The 13,983-nt window shown below is 43.8% G+C and overlaps 1 protein-coding gene across 1 annotated transcript in view; it reads left to right on the plus strand.

The window, feature by feature from the left end:
* TARS1 (threonyl-tRNA synthetase 1) overlaps window positions 1–13,983 on the plus strand; it is a 202,602-nt gene that overhangs the window by 15,735 nt on the left and 172,884 nt on the right. Inside the window, exon 3 of the mRNA XM_069627089.1 lies at window positions 6,480–6,670. Within this exon, the coding sequence (XP_069483190.1) occupies window positions 6,480–6,670 (191 nt within the window). The remainder of the gene's footprint in view (window positions 1–6,479; window positions 6,671–13,983) is intronic.

Genomic DNA, 13,983 nt, shown 5'->3' on the forward strand with positions numbered 1-13,983 from the left:
ATAGAGAAAAGTGAAAGCTCTGAATGGCTGTCGCCGGTGGTAGTAGCAGCGAAGGCAAATGGGGATATAAGACTGTGTGTAGACTTGCGAGACTTGAACAGAAATATCTTGATTGATAGACACCCCCTGCCGATAATTGGTGATGAGTTATCCGTATTGAACAATGCTAAAATATTTTCAGTCATTGATCTTTCTCAAGCATATCATCAGGTTCCACTGAAGGAGGATTGTCAACATTTGACGGCATTCATTACAGTGTTTGGTACTTTTAGATATTGCAGGATGCCGTTTGGGCTCGCTTCGGCGGCAGCTGTATTCCAAAGGGTGATGGAGACGGTGCTGTGCAGAGTGAAGAACATTATTATTTTTCAAGATGATGTTCTGATATATGCAAATTCCACCGAAGAACATGAGGTGGTGTTGAGAAAGGTGTTAGATAGATTGAGGGAGGCAGGATTAACGGTAAAAAGGAGCATATGCAAGATTGGAGTGCACAGGGTTGAATTTCTTGGTCATGAAATAGATGAAAAGGGTGTGAGGCCTAAGAAGAATTTGGTGGAAGCAGTGAAGGTTGCACCAGTACCAGAGAGTAAGGAACAAGTGAAATCGTTCCTAGGTTTGGCCGAATATTACCATAAGTTTGTGAAGGATTTTGCAAAAGTATTGATTCCCCTCAGAAGTTTGCTCAAGCAAGGTGCAAAATTTGAATGGTCAGCAGAGTGTGGTGTGGCTTTTGAGTGTATCAAGCAAGCGGTGAGCGAGGCACCATCCATAGGAAGGTTTGATCATAAGGATAAAATTGTTTTGGTGGTTGATGCGAGCATGCTGGGGCTGGGAGCGACATTGGTGCAGTATGACAGGGATAATACTGAAAGAGTTATTGCGTTTGCGTCTAGGACGTTGAGGGGTGCAGAGTGCAAATATTCTGTTATTGAAAGAGAAACCTTGGCTATGTTCTGGGCAGTGAATCATTTCAAGTATTTCTTGTGGGGAAGAAGATTTGTGGTTAGGTCGGATCATAGGCCCATGGTTCAACTTTTTGAGAGTGGAAGGTGGGCGTTAGGTTCCCCAAGGATTAGCAGATGGGGTTTGGGGCTCCAGAATTTTAACTTTGATGTGAGCTATCTGCCGGGAAAGAAAAATGTGGTGGCGGACTGTTTGTCCAGGTTGCCAGTAAGTGGTGGATTTGCAGAAGACAGAGAGGCAGAGGAGGAGTCAGTTGTGGCAGAAATACTGAATGCAGTTAGCAAGGTTGAGTGGACACGAGAAGAGGATATTGACGAGGAGCTTAGTCTTATAAAGGACTGGACCGTGAAGGGATGGCCTGCAAAGGGAGATTTGGATAGTGAATTCAATAATTGGTGGGAGATAAGGGATGAGTTGAATCTGTGTGAGGACAGGCTAAGAAGAGGAAGATGTGTTGTTCCTCCGCAAGCTATCAGGTCGGTGCTGGTTAGCTTGGCTCATCAGGGTCATCCGGGAGAGGCTGCCATGAAAAGAAAATTGAGGCAAAATTATTGGTGGCCGGGAATCGATAGATGTGCTGAAAGGTTTGTCAAAGATTGCATGACCTGTCAAATGAGTGACAAGTGCAGAGTAGTGAGGGAGGCCCCTTTGATACCAAGTGTGGTGCCAGACCAGCCTTGGTGCAAATTGGCGGTGGACATTATGGGTCCTGTAGCAGGGCTGGGAGGTGGCCAGAAGTTTTTATTTGTGGTAGTGGATTTTCATTCTAAATGGTTTGAGTGGGAAGCGGTGAGAGAGGTTACAGCTAAGGAGTTGATTTGTTTTTTAGAGAGACTGTTCCTTAAAGAAGGGGTGCCTAGTGAAATTGTGTCTGATAATGGGGTACAATTTGTATCTGAGAATATGAGGAAATTTCTTGCAGGTTATAGCATTAAACACACAAGGACAGCGTTGTATAATCCGAAGGCAAATGGTCTTGTTGAAAGAATAAATAGGTACATAAAAGGGGGTCTGCAGATGGCCATGAATTCGGGACAACCGTGGAGGGAAGTATTAAGGTTACTGACGTGGAATTACGTCACCACGCCACACTCTGTGACGGGTGTGTCTCCTTTTGTATCACTGAAAGGCAGGGAACCTGGGACAAGGCTTTGTCCAGGATGGTTGGGAATGGCCAAAGTGGTAAATGTTGATCGGGAACACATTATGAAACTTATTACATTGAGTCAGGAGAGAAATAAGGAATTGTTTGATGACAGGAGGAGGGTGAAAGAACAGGAATGGAAAGTTGGTGAAGAGGTGTATGTTAAGAATCCTAGACTAGTAAACAAATGTGTGGAAAGTAAGTTCCTGGGACCGAAGAAAAGTGCAATAAGAAGTAATGTGGTTATTTTGGAGGGAGGTGAAGTGTGGTCAAAAGGAAGGTTGGCGAAAGTAGGTGATGTGAATGTCAGTAGGTCGGATGAGAAAATGAGGGAAGGAGTGGTGAAGGTTGGTTACAGTACATTAGGAAGGGTGAGGAAAGAAGATGTTGTAGACGGAAAAAATGTCGAAATTGATGATGAGGAGAGAGCTAAAGAAGGAGGGTCGCATAGGACCAGGTCAAAGCCTGTGTGGATGAGGGATTATGAAACTTAAAATACCTTGATCTCATTACATGAAATGGTAATGCAAATGCAAGATTAGTAGTAACATTTAATTATTACCTGGAGTGATGGCATTTCCTAGGTTTTCAGGTTGATCAGTTACATTAGTTATTTTGTTGACCGTTTCTTCTTTGTGTGGTTAAAATCTTGTATTCTATTATAAAGGGGAAGATGTGTAGGGAATTGCATGTATTGATTTCGGCTCGTGGTGGTCACGCGCGCTCTGTGTCAGTGTTCTGAGTGAAGAGCCGCGTGACCACGGGGAGACGGTTGAAGAGGCGAGATACGAATCTGAGTGGAGCAGCTGTTCGGGGCTCCGGGGAGCTCCGTAAATAAAGGACTTTAAAGTTCAAGTCTGTGTCGCTTCCACTTCCTTCACCTACCTTCTGGTATATCTGTAAATGTTTTATGAATCTTAGGTAGGAAATAGACAGTGGGCATCGTTGGACCCTCTACTAATGAGTATTGTTTTTCCACATCTTTTAGAATACCTTTAGAATGCCACTTGCATATCAAATCTTTTACTGTTACTTTCAATTCCTTCAGTGGGTTGGAGGGTAAAGCCTGATGGCACCCCACACTGTTAAGGTGTTTGAGTCCCATGGTAATATAATCCGGTTTGTTAATAACAACATTTCCCCCCTTGTCAGCCTCCTTAAACATTAACATTTGATTAGTCATTAAACCTTGCATGGCTGATAATTCTGCCTTATTCAAATTCACAGTTGGCCACGGTTAATGTCGTGCAGTGTTATCTGCCAATTTATGAATATCTTTTGTCACAGCCAGATGAAAGGTATCTATAATATTATAATTCGGAAATAAAGTAAACTTGAATTTTTTGCTTAGTTCTTTAAAGATTTTGTTCCTCGATATTTAAGTCCTGCAACATGTTCATTACGCCAATTTCCTTACACTCTTCTAGAGTCATTAATACATGTGTATTAATCATTGTTTGAAGGGATACCTTGGATGGTTCTGGTGGCATAGTTTTGGGTGTATAGTTTTGGACTTGGGTTGCAAATCTTTTTTTAATTTTAATTTGCGTATGAATTCAAATCAATCAGGATTTTAGGTTTTGATATGTGTATGTCTATAAATGTATAATTTGGTTTTATCCAATATTATGTATAAAATTCAGAGGAAGAGCATTATTAGCTCGAAACACGTGTTAGGCTGTCTTTACTTTGAAATGAAATTCATGCAATCAAGTTTAGCAATCTTTTGGAATTTGGCGCAGTACAACTGTTATTTGTTTTCAGAGCCTTTTTAAAAGCACACTTTGCCATCAATAACATTTGATTGGTTTTCAGAGACTCCTGTGAAGTGGGTTCAGAGTCATTGGGGCAGAACTGGGGTGACGAGAGTGACATTTGCACACGCCAGAGGGTAGTTCTTGAGCCAATGAATGACATGGGCGGGGGAGGGGGAGAACCAGGCTCAAAATGGGGTCAGACCAGTGTTAAGATAGATTCTGCTTTACTGCACCTTTCCTTCCATTTCTTATCGCTCCCCCACCCCAAACATTTTGCTTTTAATTATGAGTCTGCCCTGATTTGTTTACAGTGCAGTGAAGCCTTAAACTTCACTACACTGGCTTTTTGCTAATCTGTTATGGGGAAACTGACATGTCCTTCAAGCTGTCAGTACTGGGAAACATCGTTGCCCTTAGTCGTATTGCTTTGTTACTACTTTTTGTAACTTGTTATCACTTGTGGTAACTTTTATCATTGTACAACGCATCTTACAATGCAGTACAGGGGTACGCTTTTTGTTTTGTCCTACCCTAACACTGAGAGGATTTTGGGTTACTCTAGGTGTGCTAAATACAAGCAGGTTGCAGCAGTTACTTTTTCCTACTTCTTGGGACCTTTCGTTTTAGCTTTACCGCGTTTGGCTACTAACTGTGGTTACTGGTCAAACATAGCCATGCCATGAAGTATTTTGCTTATCCTTTGGCCATCTTGTCTTTTAGCCTTCTTCCTGGACTAAGAGGTCAGGAAATCCTTATATGGTCTTCCAGTGCCCGGGAAAGAAGCTTTTGGCCGGCTATGGGAGGGCTATGTGTTTTTGCTGCCAGGAAGTGGGCTGGGACTGTCTGGTCCCAATCCACAAACTGGTGACGGTATGTTTGAGTGGTGTGCTTGAGTTTTCCCGCCACTGGTCCTGATTGGACCACTGCTGGGGTGTGCGTGCGTGTGTGGGGCAGATCTGTCATTGGCTAGTGGGGGCTGCTGCTCCTACCTGTTTTTGGGATAAGAGGACCCCTGCACCCACCCCAGAGCGATCTTGGAAGAAACTGAAGGAGCTGTCCAGCTACAAGACTTACAAGGAGACAGTGGACCTGCCAGAAAAAGGCTTGGCGAGCAACTTCTGCTGCTGCCCTGGTAAAGCCCTGTCCTGTGGAAGATCTCCAGCAGTCCTGCGATGGAGCTTTGACCCTTGGAGTGGAGGGAACATCTATTTTGGACATCAGTTCGGGAGTTCTACAAAAAAGAGCCTTTTAGAAGAGCCCGAGGACCGCTCTGTGGCTGACGGGCTCTGAGTTTGGGCTACTTCGCTGCAGACGTCGCCGTTCCGAGTTGAGGCCTGGAACTTGGGGGTCCTCAGCCTGTGCCACAAGCCTTACCTCTGCATAATTGCGCGGTCCTAGCTTCAAGGGGACCCGAGATAGGAGGGTAAATCTGACCACAGCAAGTGAGTCCCTTTGTGTCGCCGTGCATTGGTGGCCGTCATACGAAATTGGTTACCTGCGTCCATTCCTGTCCTGAGAGGGGCCCTGCATTGAGTTTTGCTGCATTCGTTAACAGAGTCCTTGCACCAGAATCTGCAACCCCTGGGGATCAAGGGCTGAGGCTGACGGCAGGAAAATCGACCTTGGACCTTCTTTAACCGACCTGCCAAGTCTCATGGAGAATCAGAGTACCGCGGCTGCGTTATGGCAAAACATACCTGCTCCCTAAACTCCCCTTTAGAAGTTTGCTCACTTTTACGAAACTATTCTAACATTTTGGCTTTGCCATTGCTTGTTCACACAAGCACTCCGATTGTTGGGGACATGTTTATTAGTTAGGTTAGATTGTCCCCTGACACTTGGAACTGTTTGCTGGACCTCAGAGACCCTACCTTCATTTTTTCCAGCTTCAAAGAACTGTATGAACGTTTGCTGAATGTTTGGGCACAAGGTCCCATACATTTTAGGGATGGACTTCTGAAGTTAGGATTTATTCTCTGTGGACCTGTATTGCAAATACTTAGCTGCACCTTTCTTGTCAGAGATTTGATATGTATTTTGCCCTACACCAAATTCTAGTGATGTGTAATAATATTACCTGTTTGTAGTCCTGTTTTGCTGTGTGTTTTGGCCATAAGTAGTGCGTTTTGGCCATAGGTAAAGCAGTATTTGTATACCTGATTGTCTAAGTGTAGTCTGTTACTGCTGCACTGTGTGTACTCATTGTGGACCCCTTACAAGCTCACCACCTCTTGAGACTTACCCTAGACCACTCCCCTAGCTACCCTGCACTGGTTTGGCTACAGCTCCCCAGAGTTGTCCCTGTCACAATATACGTTGGTCTTTTATGCATCTGTCCACCAAGCCGAGTATAGAAAATCAACCCTAACAACCAGGGATGGGTGACCCTGAAATATTTTAATATTTCATATCTTTACAAGCAGCTCCTTGTAAATTCGCAGCTTAAAAAAGGTTGACAAATGCACAGTTCTTGGCTGGTTATAGGGTAGCTTATACCAAATCTAGAACATCTGTGCCCCACTACTTAAAAAATTCACCACTTAAAATGACTTGATCCATGTGTTGTCTTTCAAAGGTTTCACTGAATGCTTGCCCTTGCTTCCTTTCGATAGCTGAATCCTTGGCCTGCCTACATCAATGAGCGTCTTGGTATCTACAACAAGCTGAAAGCAGAACATGATGCAATTCTTGCCGAACGAGCCACAAAAGAGAGCAAACCTATCAAAGTGACATTGCCTGATGGCAAACAGGTTGATGCAGAATCCTGGAAGACCACACCCTATCAAATTGCTTGTGGAATTAGGTAATGTACACATGTCCCCGGACCGACTACACATCTTTTTTCTTAACCAATGACGCATTGTGTGTTGAGACGTCTAACAAATTGCTTTTCTGGCACCATGAGCCATATATTTCCAGCTCAGTGCACCGTAATAGCTGCTTTTATTTCAATGATTCAACCGTTGTAAATAAACAGTCATGTTTTGCTATTTCCTGCCTGTCCATTGCCAAGTTGGCTGCTGGTTTTCATTGTGTGGTAAATCAGTCCAGTTTATTTCATGTTTGGCGTTGTTCTCTTTTAATGTTTGGAATACAATTAGTGTGTTCAGGGGAGTCGGGATGTACCCTTTCACCAGCCTACAATGGTATCAGTAAGCACATGGCATGCTTTCTTCTGGGTTCTACGAGGAAGCTGAGGCAGGAGATATTTGCAGAGGGTTTTGGCCTGCCATCTCATTGGAGAGCAGAACATGGAATCAACTTTGCACATCTTCACGATCTGAAGTGCGCTTTGCACTAAGTGCACTGCAAAAGTGGAAAGCCCTTAGCTGAAATTGTATTTCAGCACAGATGTTGACGAGTCAGAATGTAGCATGGCCATCCATTTGGGTGAAGATATTCAATGCCGCTCATGGAATACATCCTTGCATGATCTGAATGACACAATGCCTAGCAAGATCGTTGTTTTGTCCTCCCTCCCTTGTCTTGTTGCGTGTTTTATAAATGACTTATCAAATCCTATCCTTGATTGTCCAGATTTACCAGAAAGTTGAACCAGTAGATACATCGGCAAAGATTTACTCTGTTTCAAGTATCATGTAATGTGATCAACTACAGCATGTTTTCCCTTTTTGTCAGCCTCTTAGACTGTTTCTGGAAAAGAATGGATGCAGTAAATGAGTGGGGAAGAGGGAGAGGCAGGTGTGAAATCTTGAGATGTTGATGGATTCAGGCCATTCAGTGAGTCCAGTGTGTAGGTATGTATATTGATTTGTGGTGGTGACGATTGCGTGTCTGCCATGCACAGGGGAGAACTCAAGACTGATCAGTAGCAGGGATAGCCCATGTTGTCGAACGATATAGGGATATATGGTACAGATGTTGCAGAGTGCTCTCCATGGCTCCGCAGTGTTCAGCTGAAGTTGCGATGTGGCGGCTAGCAAGCATTAGGCAGCAGTGTGCAGGAGGAATCTATGTAGTCTAAGGTGGTCAAAGGTTGAAAAGAGGAGTAGGTTAGTTGGGGTGGTAGTTGATATTGATCATGATAGCAAGGTTGCTTCTGTGCTTGCTTTTGTTTGTCTAATGCTTGTTGCAGTTCAATTCTGGAGTGTGTTGGTGGTTGATCGGCTGGACTGACTTCAGAGGGTATTGGTCAGCAGGCGGCTGAGCAGTAAAAAATACCTGGACGGTTTGTGTTGATCATGACGGTGGATTTATTCTGTGCTTGGTTTGGCTTGTTGTGTTGATTGTTGGGTGTGATTACTGGGGCAGGGCATTCCCTGAAGATGCCAGTATCCACGAGAGATGGGCTATATTGGACCTTTAGGAAATCAGTCGGCAGGGCAAGCAGTGATGTTGCAACAGGAGAAGGGGCTCAATTTCCTTTTGTTGATGTGGAAGGCACGTCGTTGATGCTTAGCAGATTAGTCACCAGTGTCTGAATTCAATGTTACTGTTGGTATGTCGTCTGTTAGGGGGCACACGATCGCAAGACTGACCCATAATTTGAGCCTGACCTACAGTGCATGCTTGGTGCACAGTTGTGCTAAGGTGGGTTCTGGGGTCCTGGAAATTACAAATCAGTAATTGTTAATATGTATTGTACCATTTAAACCATTGTTTAAAGCTGTGGGCCTCTTGCTTGGCTTAGGTGTAGATGTGGGCTGGTTGGAGGCAAAACATGATCTATATGCTTTCAGAATGCATGTGTTTTGTTCACAGAGCTTTATATACTGAACCTGTTACAGTCACCATGAGTGTGTCAGGGTTGTGTACTCCTCCCTCCGCCCCACTTCCTCTCTTCTATTTAATGGCCTGTGATGGTTCTTTTGAATACATTGGCAGTTGTTCCTAAAACAGCATCCAGCATAATTCCAATACTGCTTGCAGGCATGCTGTTTACTACCATTGCAAATAGTTTCCATGTTTTGCTAAAGAAATTTGGGGATGTATGCACTAGGCTTGATTTCATAGCAAACACTGCAAAGTCTGAAGTGATGGTTGTGGCACATGAAACAAACCCCGTTAGGCATCCTCCAATGTCGGACGTGCACTACCTAAAGTAGTAAGTAGCTTTGTCTGTCTGTGACTGAGGTTCTTCTGCTCACTGTGATGGCCTTGCCAGGTATCCACTGACCATTTTGACTCATGGTTGTAGGTCCAAGTATAAGGTGGACAGGCTTGGTGGTGTTTCTGGAGAACCATTTGTTCCCTAGAGTGATTATATGTCTCTACACTGGCGTTGGGGAGTTTACACACGTTACTGTCTGTGACAGAACTCAGAAAAGCCCATCTTGGATGTACAGGGTTCTTACTCTGAGGTTTGGCCTGAACCACACAAAGGTTTGGTAGAATGTCTGAGCAGCCAGGCTTAATCTAGGAGGGGAGGAGGTCTGTAGGAAGGTACAAAGAACTCTGAGCATGCACTCATTCAAGAAAACACTTGTACCCTTAGTTATATCAAATAGTCCTTTATCATATACAATAAGGCTCACTGTTAAATATGATCAAGGCAAGTAAGTACTTAACACAGTAACACATGTAGAACACAATTGCACACTTCTTAAGGTAATAGACCATAGGTTTAGTAACTTTGACAATAACTTAGTTACACATCTCTTAGTAAAACCATTTGAAACATGTGCAAACGTTTCTAACTTTTGATAACTTTGTTCCAGCCTGTCAAAGAGCGAGTCCACCCCTATCTTATGAGTGTCTCACAATGTTCAGAGGGGCGCTAGGCCACCAGAGGTTAGGAGTTGAGCAGGATACAGTGTTCAAGGTTCAAAAGTGGCAGTGTCCAGCGTGATCTCTTCTGGGTTTGCAGGTAAAATTAGGGTTTTCAAGTCAAGGAAGCCTAGGAGTTTCCTTGTGGTGTTGCCTCAAGGACCAGTGTTTTAAGGCAGGAGAGAGTACAATGTCTCGGGAGTCTCGGGAGGATAGCTCAGCGGGAGGATTAGCGGCAACGTGCTCGCCTTGGAAGCAAGACGACACAGAGCAACACAGGTTCGATTCCCCCGGTCCGCGCTTAGAAACCTCTGGGTATTAAGCATGTTATAAATAACCTTTCCTATCTTATCATATATCAATGGGTTGTCCACACCAATGTATCTCTATGGGAACTCTGGAGGAATGCGAGGCGCAGCTAGATATCTGCAGCACCCAGGAATACAGGATCAGCAAGCAAAGCTCCAGGAAACGTTTACAGAAAGCATGGACAGTACCTTCAAATGAAGTTGTTGCTGCAGAACGGTTCCAGGGTTGAGGCGACAGCAGAACCGGTCACAGGTTTCTCGGTCTTGGCGACTGAAGAAGAGGACTTTGGATCTGGCGACAGCTCTCGTGCAGACGGATGCCCACCAAAGGATCTTCACAGTTCTGGCTTGTTGGTGCCTTTTCCAGGCTCGGTTGAAGGATGGATGTCATGGCGGGAGACTCTTCTCGTTTTCTCGGTTCTCATCTCAAGTGAGGGGACTTCGGGCAGCTGGATCGAGTCTCTGCAGGTCAAGAAGGATGCCCACAAAGTTACAGGTGGATACGTTCTTCGGGTGATGATGCACATCACTACACAGTGGCACAGGACACCAGGTATTGTTGAATTGCAAGACGTGGAGGTCGCAGCTCTTCCAGGGATGGCACAAAATGCAGTTAGTGTTGGGACTGGTTTGGCCCAACAGTCCAAGGGAGGAAGTAGTCTCATTTGAATCTTCCCTGTTGCTCAGAAGTGGAGGTTGGGACAGCAGCGGTTAGTCAGCAGGCTCTGGGGATCACTGGAAGTGGCTGGTGTTTCTTCCTTCGAGTTTCTTTTGTGGAATCTTCTGTTCCAGTGGTTGACTGAGTTTCTGCTCCAGGACCTCAGGATTTATGTTGGAGCACGAATCCTATTCCGTGCATCATTCAAATTTGTGGATGGCTGTCCAATGGGGCCAGCCAGCCTCCCAGTCGGAACTGGTTTCTCTCAGGCACCCTGCAGGACAAAGGATTTGGGGGGGTTTCAGGTGACCCTTCCCACTTCCTGTCCTGCCAGTCACGCAAATACCCTTTGCGGCACCATGAAAGACAAAGGAACTAGAGGTACCTCCCCCACCAAGTCCGGTAGAAGACCTAAGAGACCAGTTATCTTGTTCCAGGCGTAAAAAAAACAGCCACCATTTTGGGTCAGAGGTGGCCCTAGTGTCCCCCTACCACAGACGCGATGATAGCCTGCGATAAGTTCACCAGATGTAAAATGTACACTGCCACCAACCTAAAAAAGGCTACTTGTCACAGTAACCACAAAGGTAGTGGAGAGGTGAGGAAAGGGAAACAATAGTTCCCCTCGGCACTCCACATAAGGTGGGGTAGAATTTCTGTTATGTGCAATTCTCCCCACTTCTCTGCACTTTTTGCTGGATTATTGGGTTTTTTCTGACTCTCCTGAGGGAGTGGGAACCTTTTTTCTTGACTCACTCGTTCATTTTAATGTAAATCTGGGAACCCATTTTGGTTACTTTTGATGGAGCCTGCTGTCCTTCATCTTTTTAGCGGTACCTGTAATTTACTATTGTAGCACATGACACTTTTGCTCGGTGCTGCTGGAAGCTCCTTCTAACGTTGTTACATTATGCTACCAGGATAGGGCGATATTTTTTATCCTACCTATACTTTTTTCTTTTGTGAGATCAGCACGCCTACCTTATGTGGAGTGCTGAACGGACACATAGTATCCCTTTTCTCACTTCTCCTGTAACTTTCTAGTTACAGTGACCAGTTTGTCTGAGTGGTTGATGGCAGTGGATGTTTACTACCGATTTTTGTGAAACTTACCTCTGATTGGTAGACTGACAATCACTTACCCTTTATAAAAGACTCTGCTGGCACTGACCATTTATAGTAACCTACCCCATTGACCGCAAGGTTGAATGGATGTAAACCAGACCATTTATACCCATCATTTTACAAAAATTAGAGTGTAAATTAAATTGTAAGTGTAAAAATGACCTGCCCCGCATGATTATGCACAGAGCACAGGAGCTCTAAAAATATTGTGTAATACTGCTTTGCTTTCACTGAAAAAAAACACAATTTGTTACAAGAGATTAACTTAGTTTTCCATCTTAATAATTATACAATCCTAAAATGCTAAGAAAATAAATATGCACAGTGCTTCTGTTTGCTCCATGAGCATCTAGACGCAGCACAACAGAAGCTGAATGGAAAGACACCATTCCTTTTATCACATTGTGCAGTTTCTTTTTTTGAAAGGCTACAGAGAAATGTATTCTTTTTCAGAGGCTTTTCTTCATGGCTTACAATTACATCCATGTCCATAAAAATCAAAAGAAGCGTTCTGCCTTCTGTTAAGTAACCTGACCTTTGCACTGCCTTCTGCTATAAACTTGTGTGTAAATGTACACAGGGAAATAATAAAGCTGTTGTATTTACAAGATTTTCATGCGTAAAAAGGCCTGGTATGAACCTTATCTGGAGGCCTGAACATAGCTTATTACCAATGGGTACTGCTTACTTTGAATTACATACTGCCATTCTAAAAGTACTACTGTGGTTTTAATCCCTATGAATTGCTTACTGCCATTCTAAATGTGTCTCACTAGGGTTTACTCGACTTGAACTGCATATTGCTATTCCTATTCTGAATAAGGTTTATACTTTGGTTTGCATACCACAATTTTGTTGGTTTTTATAATTGTTCGTGAATGATAATAGTACTTAACTTTTATAAAGAATTCTATTTAATTGTTTTTTTCATTTGCAATTCATAAGTGTATCAGTGTTTCTTTGGACCATATGCATTCAACATATTCTTTGTACCTATCTACAGCCCTCTCTTCCTCCTAAAATAAGCTTGACTGCTCTGTCCATGCTACTATATTATGCAGTGCAGGTCTATACTAAGATTTGGAGTTTACTGTTTTGCCTGTACGATAGATTTATAAAGCCCCTTGGGTGGACTTTAGAAAAACTGTTCTAACAAAGGGAACAAACATTTTCCAGTACACCTCTGGCAGATCTCCGCCCACTGTTACCACTGCCCACATCTGGCCCTCAAAGTGGTTATGGATGCACTCCATCATTGCAGATATTAAATGTACAGATGCCAATCAATATAACATACTAGTTGTTTCCTGAAATAGAAGTTTAGGTGCTTCTTTAAACACATAATCCTTAACATTTTGCTCCAATTCTGTAGGTGGCAAGTGCCACATGTTGACCACATGTCCACAGAAATTAGAACAAACATGTTTTCCTCCTAACGGTAAACTGATGGCCAAATGCAGGAAAAATAATTACTGAGCTGATGAACTTGCATGCCAAAAACTGCAGCAAAATCTTTCATAGGTTTGCACTCATGAGGGGTGCTCATCTTCGGCAGTGGCCTTAAACTGGTCACTGGAGTGGCCAATGTGTTGGTGCGGCTGACTGTCATGTTATCAACCTAGACTTCTGTGGTAGTGCTACTGGTTGTTGCAATAGCGTAGCTGACTGGTGCAGTGTGTGTGTGTGAGTTGTCAGCGCCAGTGCCCAGCATTGTTCCCTCCTAACTAATTGTTTTATGTGAAAATGGATAAATAGCACTGCCCTGCCAACCTGGGTGATAAAGTTTCATAAAGAACAAAATGCCAGGCCATGATGCAGAGACTCTGGCCAGCGTGCACTGATTGTTGTGTGACTATGACTGACAGTTAAAATAATGAAGTTGCCAAGAGAAACGCACAATAATCAAACTGAGTTTGAGACAATAAATGCTGTGGCTCGGCAATGAGTGCTGGTAATGAGCACTGGCAAACACCCCCACACATTAAGCACAGGGTTTATTGGATGTAATGTCTCTTTCCATATCTGTGACATTTAAGTAAATGGACGTCCCCCCAATTAGCCTATTACTTTGAAACTAATATTTTGTATACACCTGCTCAGTTAATCTGTGGTACACAAATCATCTTTGCATTTGGGAAAACATTTGTGTGGTGAAGTTCTCTCCTCGAAGCACTGAAACACAACGGCCCAACAAGTACGTTTATTTTTGTGATCGCAAGCATGTGAAGCAGCCCACGGGCCAGAGAACATCTACGAAAGGCATTGTAAGAAGGGATGGAGAGCAAGGTGGAAGTCCTG

Source organism: Ambystoma mexicanum, chromosome 6p (genome assembly GCF_040938575.1).
Source record: "Ambystoma mexicanum isolate Mex_15411 chromosome 6p, UKY_AmexF1_1, whole genome shotgun sequence".
In the NCBI taxonomy this organism is placed as follows: domain Eukaryota; kingdom Metazoa; phylum Chordata; class Amphibia; order Caudata; family Ambystomatidae; genus Ambystoma; species Ambystoma mexicanum.